Here is a 19145-nt window from a genome sequence, read left to right as displayed (position 1 = left end):
TGGATCAATTTCGGGTTAATAAACAGGGTTCGGTTGGCCCATTCTGGCTCCGAAATAATTTTAGAATAATTAACGAGCCTTGGATATAATTTAGAATAATATTTTAAAGCTCGAAACTATTTTTCAGAATTTTTAAATCATTTTTAAATAATTAAATCTAATTAAATAATTAATTAAAATTAATTAATAATTAATTAAATCAATTAATTTTCGAATTAATTGACCAATTAATCAATTATAAATTAACTGAAATTAATTAACTAATTAATTTAGATTTATTTGTGAATTAAAAATAATTTTCAGAATTAAAATAATAATTTTTAGAATTTTCAGAATTTAAAAATGAATTTTTATAATAAAAATAAATAGAAAATATGATTTTTAAACATTTTATAAACAGGAATCCTAAATTTGCAAAGTCTGAAAACTTCAGGGACCTAACTGCATCGTTTTCAAAAGTTGGGGTACTAAACTGTAATTTTCCGGCCCTTCGCCGGAAAACAGTCGAGTTCGCCGGAGAACACGTTCCCGGCGTCCTCACCCCACCAACACCTCCAGATCACATCTACACAACATCAGGAACACAACCATGCAATCAATTCATCCTAACAATCCCTGAGTTGGCCGAAATTTGGCCGTGAAGTTTTCCAGTTTCCGGCGAACATCAGAAAACTTCAAAACACAACTCCCTTCTCTACAGACCTCGTTGGTTCATGAAACTTATACGACTAGATTGCAAATTTCACAGAGAATACAACCCACTATAACACAACATCAATCTATCACAGAATAAGAAACCCCCAAATTTCAATTAAGAACATTCATACGGGTTATAAACCCTAATTTTGAAATTCGAAAATCAAACTCAAATTTGAACATGTTATTGAACTCCAAATCAGACGTATGACATATGAAAATCATCAGGAAAACAAGCTCTACAACATGCAATCATCAAATCATACAAACAATCATCCAAACAAAATTTCATATTTTTAATAAAATAAATTCGAAAATAAATAAATTTTTAGAAAAATAACCTTGATTTCTGCAGTGAAACAAAGCTCAGAATCTGATAGAACACTTCAAATCCTTCGTTTTGGTTACTCAAGGTTTGAAAACAGAGATCGGTAACGCCTTCGTTTTGCTGTTTGATTCTTAGAACAGTTTTAGGAAATTAGGGCTTTTCTCTGAAAATTATATAATTAACTATCTGCAAATGATTTTGATACGAAATAAAATACAGTAAAAGACTATTTGTAATTACGGAAATTTTGTATCCCGTTGGATCATTCCGGATATAAAACGGTACGTTTATTTGTAAAAACTGATCCAAACGGTATCGGTTTTCGGGATAATTATCCAAATCAGTACAATTTGTACTGCGGTCTTGGTCTCAGCGCCTGGTTACACGTATTACGAAATGATAATTGTGATAGTTTAATAAAAAGCTCCCGTTTATCGAAAATACGGGTTTTATTGATTTACCGAAACGAATATTGTATCGAAAATGTTGCGCCGGGACCCGCGCAGGACAAACCGTACGCCGGATCGAGAAAGTCGAAACATGGAATATGCTCGGAATATTACAATTCGGTTAGGAAGGAGTTCTCGAAAGAGTTTCGGGTTCCAAAAACGTAACAACGGTTAACGTCGGTTGGTTCCCGTTTTTATAAAATAGATTTTAATTACCCGGAAAAAGATTTTAGAAATTTCATATGATTCTTATAAATCCATAAACCAACATAAAAATAATTAGGAAGATATGACAATTATCTATATTTTATTTTGGACATATAAAAATTAAAATACTCAATTAATATTATTTTTGAATATTCAAGTACAAATAACACTTAACAATTAGCTCACAGAATAGATATTGAACACACATAATAATTATATAATAGCAAAAATAATTTCACGATATATCCCGGATATTACACTCTATCTCCGGTCATATGCCTTGACGATCTGATGTCAAGAATCCACACTACCGGTTCCACATGTTTAATGCCCTGCAATACAAATGGATTAGACCTTCTTCGGAACCCAAACTTGGTTGGGTCCGGCATACTTGTAGAATTGGCCTTTATCAGGCAAAACAACATTCTTAACTTTTATGTTCTCAACTTTCTCAACGACTGGACATTTGACCTTGTAAACAGCCTTGACAAATTTCTGTTTAGGCGTAGGCACAAATGTCTCCTTTCTAGCTTTAGGAGGACTAGCAGTCTTAGACCTATTATGCTTCCTATTATTCACATGCTGACGAGGAGTAGTCTTATCACTAGAAACATGCTTACCATTAAAATAAGCATACATCAAATTAAAAGCACAAGACATGCAATTAGGAACACCATATACTTTATGAGAGGAATTAACAACAGGCAAATTATGCATGATAGACATGGCATTTTTGTAATCCAACTCAGGTGTGTCTGGGTTAGTCTTAGTTGTTTTCACAACTTTGACTGAAACTTTTGACACACTTGGCTTGGAAACAACCTTCTCATTAGCAAGATCTTCAGCACGTATATCTTCTTGAATAATAAAGGAGGTCTCATCAAATGGTTCAGCAATTGATTCTTTATAGAGGGGTTTATCAACACCCTTAAGCACATGTGGTACTTCCATACCTTTAGCACAGACATGAGGAGGGGAGTTTATGCCTAATTCTCCAATAACAACATTATAATCATAACCTACTCCAGATGTTTGATTAATAGCTTGCTTATTGTAGAACTCTTTAGGCTTAGAGCAAGAATTAAAGTTAACTTTAACCTTAGTCTCAAGACCGGTGATCTTGTCTTTGAGAATAGTTTCGAGTTGTTTATAACAGTCAACTCTATTCTCTAGAAAAGATACTTGTTCTTTTAAATTGTCTTGATTAATATGCACAAGTCTTAATTCATTGACCTCTTTCTCAAGGTCTTTGATTTTTTGAGTTAACAATTCATTATCACGACGAGCACAATCTAAGGAGCCTCCTAGATGATAAACTAATTCATCATCCGTAAATTTTACCTCTTTTATTGAGGATGAAGTGTTTCCATCAATAGCCATAAGAGCAAGATTCCCAACTTCTTCATCTTCACTGTCAGTATCATCCCAACTTTTTCCCTTTGCCAGGTAAGCCTTTTCAGATTTACTCTTCTGATTAGAATCATAAGAGTTCTTCCTTACTTGCTTTGGCTTCCTGCATTCTGTGGCAAAGTGTCCCAACTCATTGCAGTTAAAGCATCGAATGGTGCTCCGATCAACCATCCTTGTTTTATATCCACCACTGCTGGTGTTAGAGGATGAAGATCCACCTTTCTGGAATCTGTTGTAGTTGGAATTGTACTTGAACTTGGGATTACTCTTGAATCTGATATTGGAGAATCTCTTGACAATCAGGGCCATTGACTCATCTTTCAATTGCTCCAGCTCTTCCAAGGAGTAAAAATCATCACCGGACTGATTTGTAGTAGGAGGATCAAATTATGCTACTATCACATTTTCTTCAGCCTTGGAAGACTGAACCATTCTCTCTGACTGTTGAGATTGTTGTTGTTGTTGTTGTTGTTGTTGTTCAGCTACTAGAGCAGTAGACGTGTTGACCACTCTACCTTTCCCGTAGACTTCCTTCTGCTGAATCTGCTCCAACTCATAGGTTTTTAACACACCATAGAGCCTTTCCAAAGAAATCTCACTCAGATCTCTCGCTTCCCTTATGGCAGTGATTCTATGTTCAAGATGAGTTGGCAGTGTTAAAAGGAACTTTTTATTAACCTCCCTGATTGAATAATATTTTCCATTTATGTTCAGGTTGTTGATCAATGCACTGTACCTCTCAAATACTTCAGTAATTCCTACTCCTATATTGAATTTAAAATGTTCATACTCAGAGGTTAGGATCTCTAACTTGTTCTCCCGAACTTCCTCTGTGCCTTCATTAATCGCCTCAATAGTTTCCCAAATGTGTTTGAAATTTTTACAGTTCATCACATGTCTGTTCATCAAGGAATCAAGGGAATCACTAAAATTAATTGAAGGCTGGCATCCAAGGAGGCTTCTTCTTTTTCAGCAGGAGAAAAATCCTCAGGATCTTTTACATAGGTTCTAGCTTTGGTAATTACAACATCATTTTCTATAACCTCTGGTTCAATAACCATCGAAATTTTTGGACCCTTCTTTAACACCTCCAGATATTTGGGATTTGCAACTTGTAAGAACAAGAGCATCTTCTTCTTCCACATAATATAATTTTCTTTATCAAACAGTGGGATTTTAACGGTTCCAACTTTTTGTGAAGTCATTATAAATTTTTGAATAAATAAAAATTCAAGGAGTGGAAGAATCACAAAAGTCTAGGATCTTGATTTGTTCGTTAATCAGAAGGCTCTGATACCAATTGTTAGGTCCCAATATGTTTGTAGAAGGGGGGGTTGAATACAAACTATACCGTTTAATCGAATTAAATGCGGAATAAAAAATGAAACAAAATTCAAGTTAAATAAAACTATTATTAAACTTGAAAGGTGTTACAATAACGGTATCGTTTACAAGGAATTAATCTCAAATAAATTATTACAAATCTTGAATAAATTCGACATGAATTTTTTCTATTTTTGCAATAAAAATATCAAATGCTAAAAGCAATTTGAGATTAAGTTCTAGGGATTTTGATCCGCTAGATAATTACACAAGAACAAGAGAATGATTTCTAGTGGTTTAGATTTAACAATAAATACTAGAAATTAATGTTCTGAAATATTGTAGTTGAAGATAATAAGTTTTCTGCTGCTTTCCTTTTCTGTTCTTGAGTTGTTGGATATTGAATGTAGTAGTCTGAATGATCTGCTGCTGTTGATATTTTATAATTCAATCAATATAATTGAGTTGTACTGGCAAGACAATCGGTGAGACAAATCATTGATCTCGCAAGACAATCGGCATGACTATTAAATGAACTGGCAAGACTATCGGCAAGACAATTGAATGAGCTGGAAAGACTTTCGGTATGACAGTTTAACTGACCTGAAAAGACTTTTGGTATGACAATTGATTGACATACCAGTTCAACTGTTTGTCTTGCTGAATTAATATTGAATATTAATTCACAATCAATTCTAAATATACATAATATTAATTCAGAATTAATTAACCAATTAATTCAATTAATCAATAAATTAATCTTTGCAGATATAATTTATTTTCTTAATTAAATTATATGACTTAATTAATTAATAGAGAATTAATATTATTCTTGAACAACAACCGCTCTTCTGACAATCTTCTGAAAATCACTGAAAATTATGAATCAATTCCACCACTTCAATGTTGACATTCGATGTACTGTCTGGTTCATGAATGACTAACTTCCGTGACGTTTCTTCATGTCTTGACTTTGATAACATGATTTTCTTCAAATTAAATCCCTGTAATTAATTGATACCCTGACGAGATCTCTGTCACTTGATTAAATCCACAATCTTGATTTATATCACTGAGGCTTGATCAATTTCTTGAACTTCTTCCAGTGAAGTAATTCCTCAAGTCTGTAGATGAACATTGTTTCTGAATCTTTTGACAGATGTTACTTTGAGAGATATCTTTGACGGTGGATCTACTATTTACCTATTACATTCTTATTTGAGTTGAGTTAAATCCTCGAATAAACAAATAGGCTATGACATATGCCTTTCACCAATTAATTTACGCTATTTAATTGGATCTTGGCTAACACATATCGTGTATATAAACAATTACGAGTCATATCGTATAAGCCCCTTCTAACATCTTTCAGTGTTCCGTGGGGTTATACTACGATATATATAAAATACTCGTAATTCTTAGTCCAAACTTCGAAAATACAATCTTAAGCCAATTACTTGCACTCATTTAATTGGATCTTGGCTAAGACTCATAAATCTTATTAACGTGCTTGAAGTTAAAAGAGTATACTTTGACCTTATAATCGTCAATATACAAGTATACCTTAAAACCTTAAGTTGATATACTTAAAGGTAAAATTACAACTCCGAGGTTGTAATTAAAGTATTCTTCGATCCATAAATACTTAATCGAAAGAAGAAGAATACGCAAGAAGTCATAAGCCATAAGTGCTTAATATAAAAAGGGACTTCTCATATTACTTCACAACTTTATTAAATCTATAAAGGAGTAATTATAAATATACTTGACCATCTTGTATTATTCTAAGTCAAGTATAACTAATTAGTTTTAATATTCTTATTTGGATATTATACTACTTGTGGGCTAGTAAAGTAACATACTAGTTCAAAACAAATCTTTTCCTACTTGTTTTGTTTCGTGGACTGTCTTATTAGTTTTGTAGTGAGGTGAGGTGAATTGACGTGAGGTGATTCTCGTTCTAAGACCCAAGTCCTAGACGTACTAACGAGGAGTTAGTAGTCTTCGCACCGTGAAGAAGAGGAAAGATCCAAGACCGGATCACTAAGATCCAAGACCGGCAAAAGCTAAGGAAGCCAAGTCCACACAAAGGCTCTACAACAACTTTGAAGAAATAGCGGGGAGTTATTGTCTAAGATAAGTTGTGTATGTAAAATATTTATTTTGAGGTGGTGACCCTTGTGTTACGCACCAAGACAAATACTTGTAAAGGGTGTAAAGGCTTCTCCGCCTACTAAAGTAGCGAGTTTATTATAAGGGAAAATCCCGAGTCCGGGAGAGGAGCTCGGAGACTGGAGTAGGGGTGAGCGAATCTATTAGAGGTTGCGCCATCGCGAACCAGGATAAAATCACCGTGTGGTATTTTCTTTCCTTGCACTTTATTTTCCGCACATATAAACTGCATAACCACTCGGTAAAGTTTTAAAAAGGAAAAAAATATTTTTAAAACTCCACAACAATTTTTAAATTGGTAATTAAGTTATTAAATCCCCCTTCTAGCTTAAAATAGCCCTCTTACGGAACCTTACAGAGTACCGACACGATTCTGGCGAAGAACTGTTCTTAAAAATATTATATATGCATGCATCATATTGTATAATATTATTGTTGAAGATGAAAGGGATTCATACGAGAATCTGTCTTATTTTACTTACGACGATGGGATCAACTTATGATGCTTCAACGGTGAAAATATCGCACGGACCCATTCTGACTTCGCGACTATGCTGCAGAGAAATGTTGAAATTCGTTATAGAAATATTCACTGCAATCTTCAGGCAGATTTGATTAAGCATTTATGGTCTAGATTTGGAAATCATTTTAACTAGTTTTTCATTTTATTTTAAAATAATTATTTTATTTTAAAATTATTATTTTATTTTATTTGGTAATTTTAAATTTGGGTTGTAATTTAAATTTTATGTAATTTAAATTTTATATCAATAAATAAATTATAAAATATTTATCATGATAGTTTAACATTATAAACATGATACAAATATTAAATAATAGTAGGGTGCATGCTAACAATTTTGTAAAAATTGTTTTGCATTGAAGTAGATTCAAAGGAAAAGCTGTTTGAAATGAGTTGGAGTAAAGAGAAGATTAAATATTACTCCCTCCGTTTCAATTTATCTTGTCATGTTTAATTTTTTACGGTCAAATTGACCAAATTTTGACTGAAAATTTCATATGGTATATAATCGAAAAAATTTATAAAAAATATATCATTAAAAAGTACACGTAATCTACTCTAATACGTATTCTTCGATTTTTCAAAATAATGAAAAATTGATATTTAATTTACCGTCAAAGTTAAGTCAGGAAGTAGTTTTTTGGGGAAGTGGAAGTTGTAAACAGCCTTTGGGTTGTTACCATCGTGGTGCTTTTAGTTGGCTCATTTCTCTGGCACAAAATAGTAAAAAATGGGTCATCCATTACTGATGCTCTCAGACTTGATTTTGAAATATACTAAACTATCGAATTGTGTCTCTTTTCTCCTTTCTGTAGGCGGCGTTGACCTTCGGGTAACCCTTGGGACATCCGTCCATGTTTATTTTTATTGTTTTGTCAACATAAATAGTTTTTTCTCAAAGTTCACCTGCATCAGGCATACAAGACTTATTTTCATGCTTTGTTATCGGGATAATTCTGAGCTTATTGGAACTGCATATTGCAGTGGAATAATCTACAAACTAAAAGATTGAGAATCTTAGTGAGTTTGTCCTTGATCTTCTAGAGGTGTGGAGGGTATGTAACTATGAGCCAACAATCATTTGCTTGTAGGCATACAAACCAATTGGCTGGCTTACATAACTATGAATTTAGGGAGGGGATAAAAGAGAGATCCTGTAACTTTCACATTATCCAAAAAGGGCTTGATTATAATTATTTAAATCCAGTGGAAATTAATAAAACAAACAACAAATTTGTGACAGCAAGTATATGCAACTGAGCAATTTTAGGAAATACCGAGTCCACAAACATATTACAAACCAGAAAAAACCTTGTATCTTAGAGTTGCAGTCAATCGAGTTCCAGCATTTACTTGTCCAAAAGCTTCATTTGGTCAAATGCTCTGGCATGACTGCTATAAATCTGGTACAATCAACCATGACTTGGTTAATTCATTCGCCTAACTAAAAAACAAAAATAAATATATTAAAAACTTCAGCAATTGCTATTTACGGAATATTCCCTCATGTAAATTGATCATTCTCATAAAGTAAAAGTTTTAGCCTAAGCTAATCTCACCAATTCCTGTTAAATGACCATTAAAGATATCTGAAATTCATTTTTGAGAAATTCTCAAATTTGAAGTTAACTTTATTCACTACAATAAAGTGCATCAAGCCACACAATCAGATAACATATCTGTAAAAGATTCGCAATGTCCATCATGATAATTCAATCAATATATAATGTTGAATTCAAAATGTGAAATGGAATTCATCAACTCAGGCAAGGATCAGCTATTCGTGAACATAATAGGCAGTACTAAGCAGGAAATCAGCATAAGCCACCTTTGCTGTTGACATTTTCTATGAGGAATGTGAAAACGAGAAAGATGCAGGACAGGTGAGCTGGCCAAGTAAGGAGGGCAGGGGTAATTTAGGATATCAGCTACTAAGTTGTTAGGAAAGCAGTGTAACAAGGATGTAAAGGGATTGTTTGTTAAATAGGGAAGCATAGAGAGGGCAAGGGAATATTGAGACCTGTGAGCAATAGTAATATCTTGTTTGTTTCTCTTGTTCACCTGTTCTGCATAGTTCACTTTCACATTTCTCTCCTAGTTGTCAAATATCATTTGTGTCTTTTCTAGCAGAATCTATAGCACACTACTTGAAATAGAGCAAAGAAAAAATACTAACTCTTGCCTTTAGGATTTTGAAGTAAATAGATGAGCTTCCATTCATTCCTTCATGTCATCATAAACAGTTTCTGCTTCACTTAAATTTAGATCACCTAGCAACTCATCCAAAGGCACAGTAGGAGCATCCTCTCCATCAGTTACAGATGTCATTTCTGATGGCTGGTATTCTTTGTTACGGTACAATGACACATTAAACCTTAACTCAGGGTTCTCCTCCAAGTCTCTCAAAAATTGTTCATATTCTGCATCCATCTTTTCTTCATCGTATTTACCCTTGGCAGAATCGTCAATTTCCATGCCAAGAGATTTAAGCTTCCAAGCACGAGGCTTCCCACGCTTCTTCGTATGTTTCTCCTCATAGCTCTTTTTTATCAAAACCACATCCGGGAGGACAAAACCTTTGTATTTATTTAGTTCCATATCATTAGTGTTGGCAGTGTGCAAATCATACCCAAGGGCATAATCCCCAGGGGATAAAAGATGGCCTAGATGTGTTTTTACAAAAAATATAGTATCGTTCTTTCCAAAATCTGATAAACGTGCTACTTGAGCATCAGCCAAAAGATACATGGACCCACCAATAATTACTTCAGAAGCACAAGACTCTATATCTAACACTATATATTCGACAAGCTGCCTACTAGAAAGCAGGGACTTAAAAGCTGATCTCCAATATTGATCAGCATCCAAAAAACAGTGTCTAAGAGTGAAGGGATCCAGTAAAACAATATTGTCGCTTACTTTTGTGCAGATCACTAGTGGACCAAGATGTCCTAAACTGGCTGAAACTTTTGGGGGGAGGCAGATCAGATCCTCACGACAGATTGGGCAGAGTTCAACAGAGAAAGTGTGCTTATAATTGTAGTTATTGCTCTTTGTATCGTGGGACACAAGCTGTTTGTCACTCCGACTTTTGACTGGAGCAACTTTACCCAGAAACTCTACGAATTTTACACCGTGACTGCGATTAGCGAAAAAGAAATCAATTCCCTGGTCCATCTGTGTAATTCTTATGGCACGTGCAGCTGCATCATGCTTAAGTATAAGCTGTTCCAAAAAGAAGAAGGTTCTCCTGTGAGAAACATGCTGCCTCAGTTGAACTGCAGCCACCCACTGATCAGGATTAGCCTGCACTCTAGTGCAAGATTCACACATCTGATCTTGTACAACATACTCCGCTGTACAAGTTTGTTCAAGGACTGCGCCATTAAGAACCTCCTTCTGTACTTTCAGTTTGACTTTGAGCCTCTTGGAGTGAGGCTCAGTCCATATAAACCCTGCATCGACTAACTTAACTTTATTCAAATTCTTTACTCTCTTTACACAAAAGGTCAAGAGTTCCTTTGACTCAGATTGTGCTTTAATCCATGTCCTGGGTGGCTGCAAATATGTGTCGCATTCCGGGCAATGAATGATAATTACATGCTTTTGTAAACCCTCTGTAATATCAACTTCAGAACGTAAGCACTTGACACACATATTTGCTGCATTTGGTGTCATTGGAATACCACATTTGCAGCATAAAACACTGCCAGCAGTTTGTTGAACCACAAACATCCCTGCTTCTTCAGCCATACTGTTAAAGGCAGATGGAGTAAAAACATTAACATAGGGAGATATATAAGCAGAGAACATAAGCATACATGAGAGACAGAATAAGAAAGAATCAGAAATATAATTAAATATTGAGACTAAACTTCATCCTCCAGATCATAAAAAGACTTAATTCGAACTATATTAATGACCATGACTACAAACAACTAGATACATCAATCATGAACAAATACATTATTATAATTAGAACCAAATTCATAAACTGTAATGGAATATAATCGATTTACTCACACAGACCTCGATTTATAATAATAGACTGAATTACTGAAACAAGAGTTACTACGATTGACAATTACAACTGAAATTAGCACTCGGGGCGTTCGAGAGGCCCGTCTCTCCCAAACCCTAATTAGACATCACCCAAAACATAACATTCATTCAACGCCCTATTCCCCAGTACATACTTCCTTCCTCCCCTGAAATGTCTCTTTTACCCCTGTGACCTATTTGACTACTGACCATACGATAACTATACATTTTATTTATCTCTGTTTGTAACAATTACTTCCTTGCCCCTCTGTCTTGCCCTTGTATATACTTTTAAAGCTTTTGAATTACTTTGCTGCATGACAATACCCCCGCCCCAAAGAGTCACCTTGTCCTCAAGGTGAAAAGCAGGGAACTGATTTTGTATGGAATTTATGTCCTCCCAAGTAGCTTCAAATGCTGGCAGATGCTTCCATTTTATTAATGCTTCAACACGCACTGTGTTACCCACTTGAACCTTTCTCACTTCCAGCAATGCTTCCGGTTCGACTTTCAACTCTAAATCACAGGTTAGTTGCGAAGGAAGCTCCTGCGAAACCGATGACTGTCCCAAAGATTTTTTTAACTGGGAAACATGAAAAACTGGGTGGATTTTGGCTGAATCTGGCAGTTTGAGCTGGTATGCCACTGTGCCAATTTTCTTCACAATCTGGTATGGTCCATAAAATCGAGCAGCTAGCTTTTCATAAGGCCTGCGAGCTAGAGATTGCTGTCGATATGGTTGTAATTTCAGATAAACGAATTCATCAACCTCAAAGGACACTTCCCTTCGCTTTAAATCCGCAGATGTCTTCATTATCTGTTGAGCTTTAACTAAATAAAATTTGAGATCGTCCAGAATTGCATCTCGCTCTTGCAGTAATTCCTCCAAGCTACAAACAGGTGTTTGCCCTGTTCCCATACGCATCAGGTGGGGTGGGTCACGCCCATAGACAGCTTCAAACGGGCTTATTTTCGTAGACACATGGGGTGATGTGTTATACGAATATTCAGCCCAATGTAACCACTTGGCCCAAGAATTTGGCTTGCTTCCAATAAAACACCGTAAATAAGTTTCTAAGCTCTTGTTGACGATTTCCGACTGGCCGTCGGTTTGGGGATGGTACGCCGTACTTTTCTTTAATTCCGTCCCATGTAACCTGAACAGTTCACTCCAAAAAGTACTAATGAAAATTCTGTCACGATCCGAAATTATCGAAGTGGGGAACCCATGTAATCGTACTATTTCCTTGAGAAATACCGCAGCTAACTTGAAGGCATCAAATGGGTGTTTGAGACCCACGAAATGAGCATATTTCGACAGTCTGTCGACTACAACTAACACAACATTGACTCCATGAGACATGGGCAGGCCTTCTACAAAGTCCATGCTTATATCACTCCAAATTTGCGATGGAACAGGTAATGGTTGTAATAGCCCGGCAGGTGAACGTTGTGACACTTTTTGCTGTTGACAAACGCTGCACTGCTGAACATAACGACTGACATCTTTCCTCATTCCTGCCCAAAACCAGTCAATTGCCAACCTGAGATACGTCTTAAGTTCACCTTTGTGCCCCCCAGTCACACTATCATGGTACTCCTGAAGTAAGGTGTTCTTGAATGTTGAAGTTTGAGGTATCACACGTCGTCCCTTATAGTAGAGTTTGTCATTTACTAGACTGTAATTGGGATGCCCCTTGGGATTGGTGACTAATTCCTTCCTTAACAACTGAATAACCCTGTCATTCTTAATTTCCTCTTCTAGTTTCGCCCATGACACAACAGGGGTGGTTAGCATAGTACTCAAAACTACTTCGCCATCTTCTTTTCTTGAGAGTGCATCTGCAACTCTATTAGAGGCTCCCGTTCGGTACTGTATCTCAAAGTCAAACCCCAGAAGTTTCGTCACCCATTTTTAATACTCGGGACTCACCTCGCATTGCTGAGTGAGGAACCTAAGACTTTGTTGATCGGTGCGCACAATAAAGTGTCTTCCCATCAAATATGGTTTCCATTTCATCACAGCCAGGCAAATGGCAATTAGTTCTTTAGCATAGATGGATTTTTGTTGAGCTCGCACACCTAAAACCTTGCTGAAATACGCTACTGGTCTCTCTTCTTGTAGCAACACCGCCCCTACTCCGTAACCCGAGGCATCCGTCTCAATCATAAAAGGAAGGCTGAAATTAGGCATCGCTAACACAGATGGCCTGACCATTGCCATTTTGAGCTCCTGGAAGGCTTTTTCAGCTGCTGTACTCCACACAAACTTATCTTTTTTTAATAACTCAGTAAGGGGCCTTGCAATGTTGGCGTATCCAGCAACAAATTTTCGATAATACCCAGTCAACCCGAGAAATCCTCTCAATTCTATCAAGGTTCGAGGTGGCTGCCAGTCCAGCATAACTCTTACCTTATTCTGATCCACCTGCACTCCATCCTTAGAGATTATGTGGCCAAGATATCCAATCACCTTCTTGCCGAATTCACATTTTTTTTGATTAACAAACAGTTGATGCTCCATCAGTTTGTCAAAAACCATTGTCAAATGTTGTAGGTGTTCCTCTTGTGATCTGCTATAAATCAAGATATCGTCGAAGAAGACGAGAACAAATCTTCGTAAATACGGCCGAAAGATATCGTTCATTAACGATTGGAAGGTGGCCGGCGCATTCATCAATCCAAACGGCATTACGAGAAATTCGTAATGGCCGTCATGAGTACGGAATGCCGTTTTATGCGTATCACTTGGCTTTACCAAAATCTGGTGGTAACCGGAACGGAGGTCCAGTTTGGAGAACACCGAAGCGCCCTGGAGTTCGTCCAACAATTCGTCAATAATGGGTATCGGATACTTGTCCGGGACTGTTTCCTTGTTCAATACCCTATAATCGACGCAAAAGCGCCACGATCCGTCCTTTTTCACTAATATGACTGGGCTAGAAAACGGACTTGTGGAAGGTTTGATAATTCCAGCAGCTAGCATTTCCTCGATCAACCTCTCGATCTCAGCTTTTTGAATTTGGGGGTACCGATACGGTCTAACACTTATTGGGTTGCTACCTTCCTTCAGTGTAATTGAGTGTTCATGACTTCTAGAGGGGGGAAGTCCCACAGGCACCTCAAAGATTTTTTGGTACTGCTGCAACACTGGTGTCACAAAAGTGTTTTGCTCCCCCACTCTAATCTCATCTTCCCCTGCCTGCTGTTCAATCACTTTCTCCACACTGTTACATTCTACCCAAAATCCGCACCTGTGTTTCTTCAAAGTTCTTCTCATAGCCTTTAAGGATATCGGTGAGTGTATTAGGGAGGGGTCCCCTACCAGTGTTATAGGCTCACCCTTAATCTCGAACTTCATTATTTGAGCCTTCCAATCGGTGAGTACCATCCCCAATTTCTCCAGCCACGCGATTCCCAGGATAACATCTGAGCTGCCCAGTTTTAATGGCAAGAATTCTTCTACCACTTCTAACCCACCATCTAACTGCAATGTCACCTTCTTGCATACTCCTACTCCCTGAATAGCCTCTCCATTCCCCAAGGAAACACCAAAACTAGTTGTGCCCTCTACTGGTATTCCTAACTCAGCCACTGTACTCAAAGATATAAAATTATGGGTCGCGCCTGGATCTATCATTACGACCAGTTCTTTATCTCCGATCAACCCCTTTAATTTCATGGTTTTAGGATTTGAAATCCCCACCACAGAGTTCAAGGACACCTCCGTTAGTATCTCCTCAATTGGGGAGGGAGGTGTTTCACTCCCTTCTCCTTCCAATTCCCCTTCTTCAGCCATTAACATCACACTTAACTCTTTTTTTTTGCATCTGTGGCCTACTGCCCATTTAGCATCACATCGATAACACAGGCCCTTGGCCCTCTTCTCTTGCAGCTCAGTTTCTGTCAACCGCCTTGCATCCCCATGGCTTTGCGGAGAAAAATTGGAGTGAGTGGGTGAGTGCACAGAAGCCTGAGACTCCGCCGCACGACTTCCCCAAACTCGTGATAATGGTGGGCTAGGTGGGGATGTCATGGTGTAAGGCCCAACAGAACTGGTCCCTTTGCTGTAGCTCGAAAAACTGTTGAACCTTGTAGCATTCAAGTTTGTTCTCCTCAAATTAGTCACCCTCAACTTCTCTTCTACCCTCACCGCTTGTTCCATAGCTTGTTCAAGGCACATGGGGTTTATCAATCTTATCTCAGCCTTTATTTCCTCTCTCAACCCATTGATGAAATGGCCCATTAACATATCTTCCGAGACACTTTCTAAGGGCCCTGCAGTCTCAATAAACCTCCAACGATAATCATTTACTGTCGTGGTTTGGACCGTAGACAACCATTGTTCGTACAACGTCCCACCACTCACAGATCTGAATTGGCCCAATATGAACCCCTTCAAGTCAGCCCATCGTCTAATCGGGTGGCGCTTATTCTCCCATTGAAACCACCTTAAGGCGTCTCCTTCCATAGCCACCACCACTGCCTCCAACATCTCCTCTTCCGATAAACGATAAAAACCAAAATACCTCTCTACCCTTAAAATCCATCCGTCTGGGTCGGTGCCGTCAAACACCGGCATATCAAGCTTCCTATACCTCCAATTACCCTGACCAGTATGTGTAACATTACCCGACCCATATCCTAACCCATCAACCCCCCACTTATTATTGAGTCCCAGATTCGAATTAGGGCTGGTATTAAACAACTCACCTCCATTAACACTGGTCTCGCCCTTCTCCTGCATCGATCCGTGTATAGCTTGCAACCCCGCAATGGTGGATTTCATTTCCGCTTGAAACTTCAGCTGATCATTCCTCATCGTGTTGATGAGGGTTTCATGATATTCTCGTCCACGATTTACACGCCCCTCTAATCTTCCAGACAGAGCTTCAAACTCCGCGACCATCTTCTTTGTCGCCTGATTTTGGCCGTCCATCAAAACCTCAGTCATGGTATGTCGCATGGCTTCCATCGCCCTATCCACCGTCTTCCCCACCATCTCCTTCAAAGTCTCGTCCATACTCTGTAATTTCTCCTCTACCATCTCAACTCGTTGAGCAACAGTTGGTGGCCCCATGGATTCGTTTACGCTCTGATACCAATTTGTAATGGAATATAATCGATTTACTCACACAGACCTCGATTTATAATAATAGACTGAATTACTGAAACAAGAGTTACTACGATTGACAATTACAACTGAAATTAGCACTCGGGGCGTTCGAGAGGCCCGTCTCTCCCAAACCTAATTAGACATCACCCAAAACATAACATTCATTCAACGCCCTATTCCCCAGTACATACTTCCTTCCTCCCCTGAAATGTCTCTTTTACCCCTGTGACCTATTTGACTACTGACCATACGATAACTATACATTTTATTTATCTCTGTTTGTAACAATTACTTCCTTGCCCCTCTGTCTTGCCCTTGTATATACTTTTAAAGCTTTTGAATTACTTTGCTGCATGACATAAACTTGATTGACGCCTCCACCAATAATCATGATTTCAAATAATTTAACATATACATCAATCCTTTGTCTATCTGTGTTGAAATATGAGCATATGTAATAGTGTTCATTTAGTAAATCCGTTATAATAAGGATTTTTTATATAATAAATATATAGCCTCCACTTGTGAACCATTAATAAAATATATATATATATACATATTTCAAATATCATCTCGAACATTTCTCTAAATTATCCTAGATGTCCGGGGGTTTCGAAAATACACATCATTTGATTCACGAAATAAATATCTACCTCACAAAATTTATACACGCGACACATACAGAACATGTTGATAAGAGATCCACTAATTACTAGTATCCTATCATGCCAAGCATTTTCATACAAGGGGTCTGGTCCCTGGCCCAGGAAGGTGTTATATAACAAACAACTTCTAAGCCCTTGGATGAAAGATTGGACGGTCTGGATTTAAAATTTCTCTCCTACCAACCACTGACATTGTCCGCAGTCCCTAAAACTTTTTCAAACGTAATGCGGACAATGTCAGCGGTTGCTAGGTTAAGGAATGTAACATGTGATCATCTAGCCCACATTGTTTAATCAAATTTGTTTTTTGTTTATTACATTTAAAATGTAATTTTGTTCTATTTATTTACTTATTGATTTATTTAAAAGTAATAAAGTTAATTTTTTTAAACAAATCACACCTCAAGTAAAATATAAATTTGTTCTATTCATTTACTTATTTATTTATTTAAGAGAAATAATGTTAATTTTTTTAAACAAATCACACCTCAAGTTTTTTATTAAATTTAAAAAGAGTATGCATAAAAATTTAATAATGCTCATTAAAAATAAAATCTTGCAAAATAATTTGTATTATCCTAGGAAGCACCGACACTTCAAAAATGCATGTCAGACACGGCCGACAAGGCGACTCAACACCGACACGGCTGAGTACGTGTCCGATCGACAAAAAAAGGCGACCGACACGGGTTCGACATGCGACCAACACGGCCCACCGACTAGGCCCATAAAAAAGCCCAAAATCATCATAAAAAACTCAAATCATCTTATATTAACCCTAAGTTCACATCTCTCTGCCTTTTTATACATTTCTCTTTATATTTTTATTTTTTTTATCGTAGGTAACCCGCAGCCGCTACCCTTCGGGTGCGCACCGGATAAACCCTACGGGCTCACGTAATAATTTCTCTTTATTTTTCATTCGATAAAATACAGAACCCTATATATACAATCAAATATATACATACATCTATATATATATATATATATCACATATATCTCTATAGATCTCTCTTGTTGTTTGAACGACACATACTATGAGTGGGTCAATGAGTTCCAGCGCAAATCTCATAAACTACAAATAACAAAATTATTATTTTATATTAAACCAAGTGATCCAAATTTGGATCAGTGAATACTGTTCACTGATCCAAATTTGGATCACCATTTGGATCACTGTTGGAATGGAATTTGGGGTAATATGCCCCAAATTTGGATCTTTGAATCACCGTTGGATATGCCCTTAGAAACTGTTTGTTATATAACACCTCCCTGGCAACTTTGCCACGGACCAGACCCCTTCTTACAATGGGCCAATCTGAACCTAATCCTAATAAAAAAAAGAGTAAAGTCGAAAACACAACACTCCACAAGTATCCTCAACATCATTCTTCTAGACTACAGGATGGTACTCATAAAATTTGTCAACCACCTAAACCTTAATATAAAAGTATTTTTAACATTTTTTTATCAAAACAAGAAAAACAATTTAAGCATATATAACACTAATTATGAATGTTAAGGGCAAACATTTTAATCATATATAACAGTAACACGACATAAAATGCATTGAGCTTTATACTAATATAAGAGAAAATTTATAACATAATTATACAGATCATTCATACATCAATAAATGGTGGGATGCTTGAGATTAACAAAACCCTAATTAAATCAAAAAAAAATTAGGTGAAAGTTGTGATGAATATTGAAAAAGACGAATAAAATAAAACCCTAATAAATTAAAAAGAAATTGAGGAAATGAAGAGATTACCTGTGAGCTGAGGCTGCCTCAAGTGAAGACGACGACAGAGGGATAGTCTCTTTTGGGTTTTGGCGAACAATAATGGGGAGTGAATTGCGAACAATTATTAAATGTAATTTTATGTTTTTATTTTCAGGGGAGGAAATTCAAGTCGTGTGCAGTGCTTATTCCCATTTTTGACCTTTTTCCGTTTTTCATGTCTTTCTCAATTTTTTTTATCCTTTTAGTTTTTTTTTTATTATCTATATATTCTTAAAATGTACTCCTTAATTTACCCATTTTCTAAATAAGTTAAAAAATTTCTCCATAACTCATATTAAGTATAAAATCACTAGATCGATGGATATATCCACAAAATTTTCCCAATGGGTAAATAAATTTACCTATGACCCATATTAAGTATAAAATCTATATATTCATGGATATATCCATATAAGTTTACCCATTTTT

General features: G+C 36.7%; 1 protein-coding gene across 4 annotated transcripts; it reads right to left on the bottom strand.

Annotated features, from left to right (window-relative positions):
- Window positions 1-8260: 8260 nt before the first annotated feature.
- Window positions 8261-18855, bottom strand: LOC141684077 (uncharacterized). 4 transcript variants are annotated; one of them, XM_074488913.1, is made up of 3 exons: window positions 18705-18855; window positions 9285-10862; window positions 8261-8552 (listed from the first exon to the last, which is right to left on the bottom strand). In XM_074488913.1, exon 2 carries the CDS (start codon window positions 10859-10861, stop codon window positions 9326-9328), a length of 1536 nt encoding a protein of 511 aa, XP_074345014.1. In that variant the 5' UTR covers window position 10862; window positions 18705-18855; the 3' UTR covers window positions 8261-8552; window positions 9285-9325. The 4 variants fall into 4 exon arrangements, with proteins under 4 accessions (XP_074345014.1, XP_074345013.1, XP_074345012.1 ...); XM_074488912.1 differs by having other exon boundaries at window positions 8261-8511; XM_074488911.1 differs by having other exon boundaries at window positions 9291-10862.
- Between the last annotated feature and the right edge of the window lie 290 nt (window positions 18856-19145).

This window comes from Apium graveolens, chromosome 9, assembly GCF_009905375.1.
Source record: "Apium graveolens cultivar Ventura chromosome 9, ASM990537v1, whole genome shotgun sequence".
Taxonomy (NCBI): domain Eukaryota; kingdom Viridiplantae; phylum Streptophyta; class Magnoliopsida; order Apiales; family Apiaceae; genus Apium; species Apium graveolens.
Note: the sequence above shows the minus strand (reverse complement) of the source record. Positions and strands in the feature narration are given on the sequence as shown.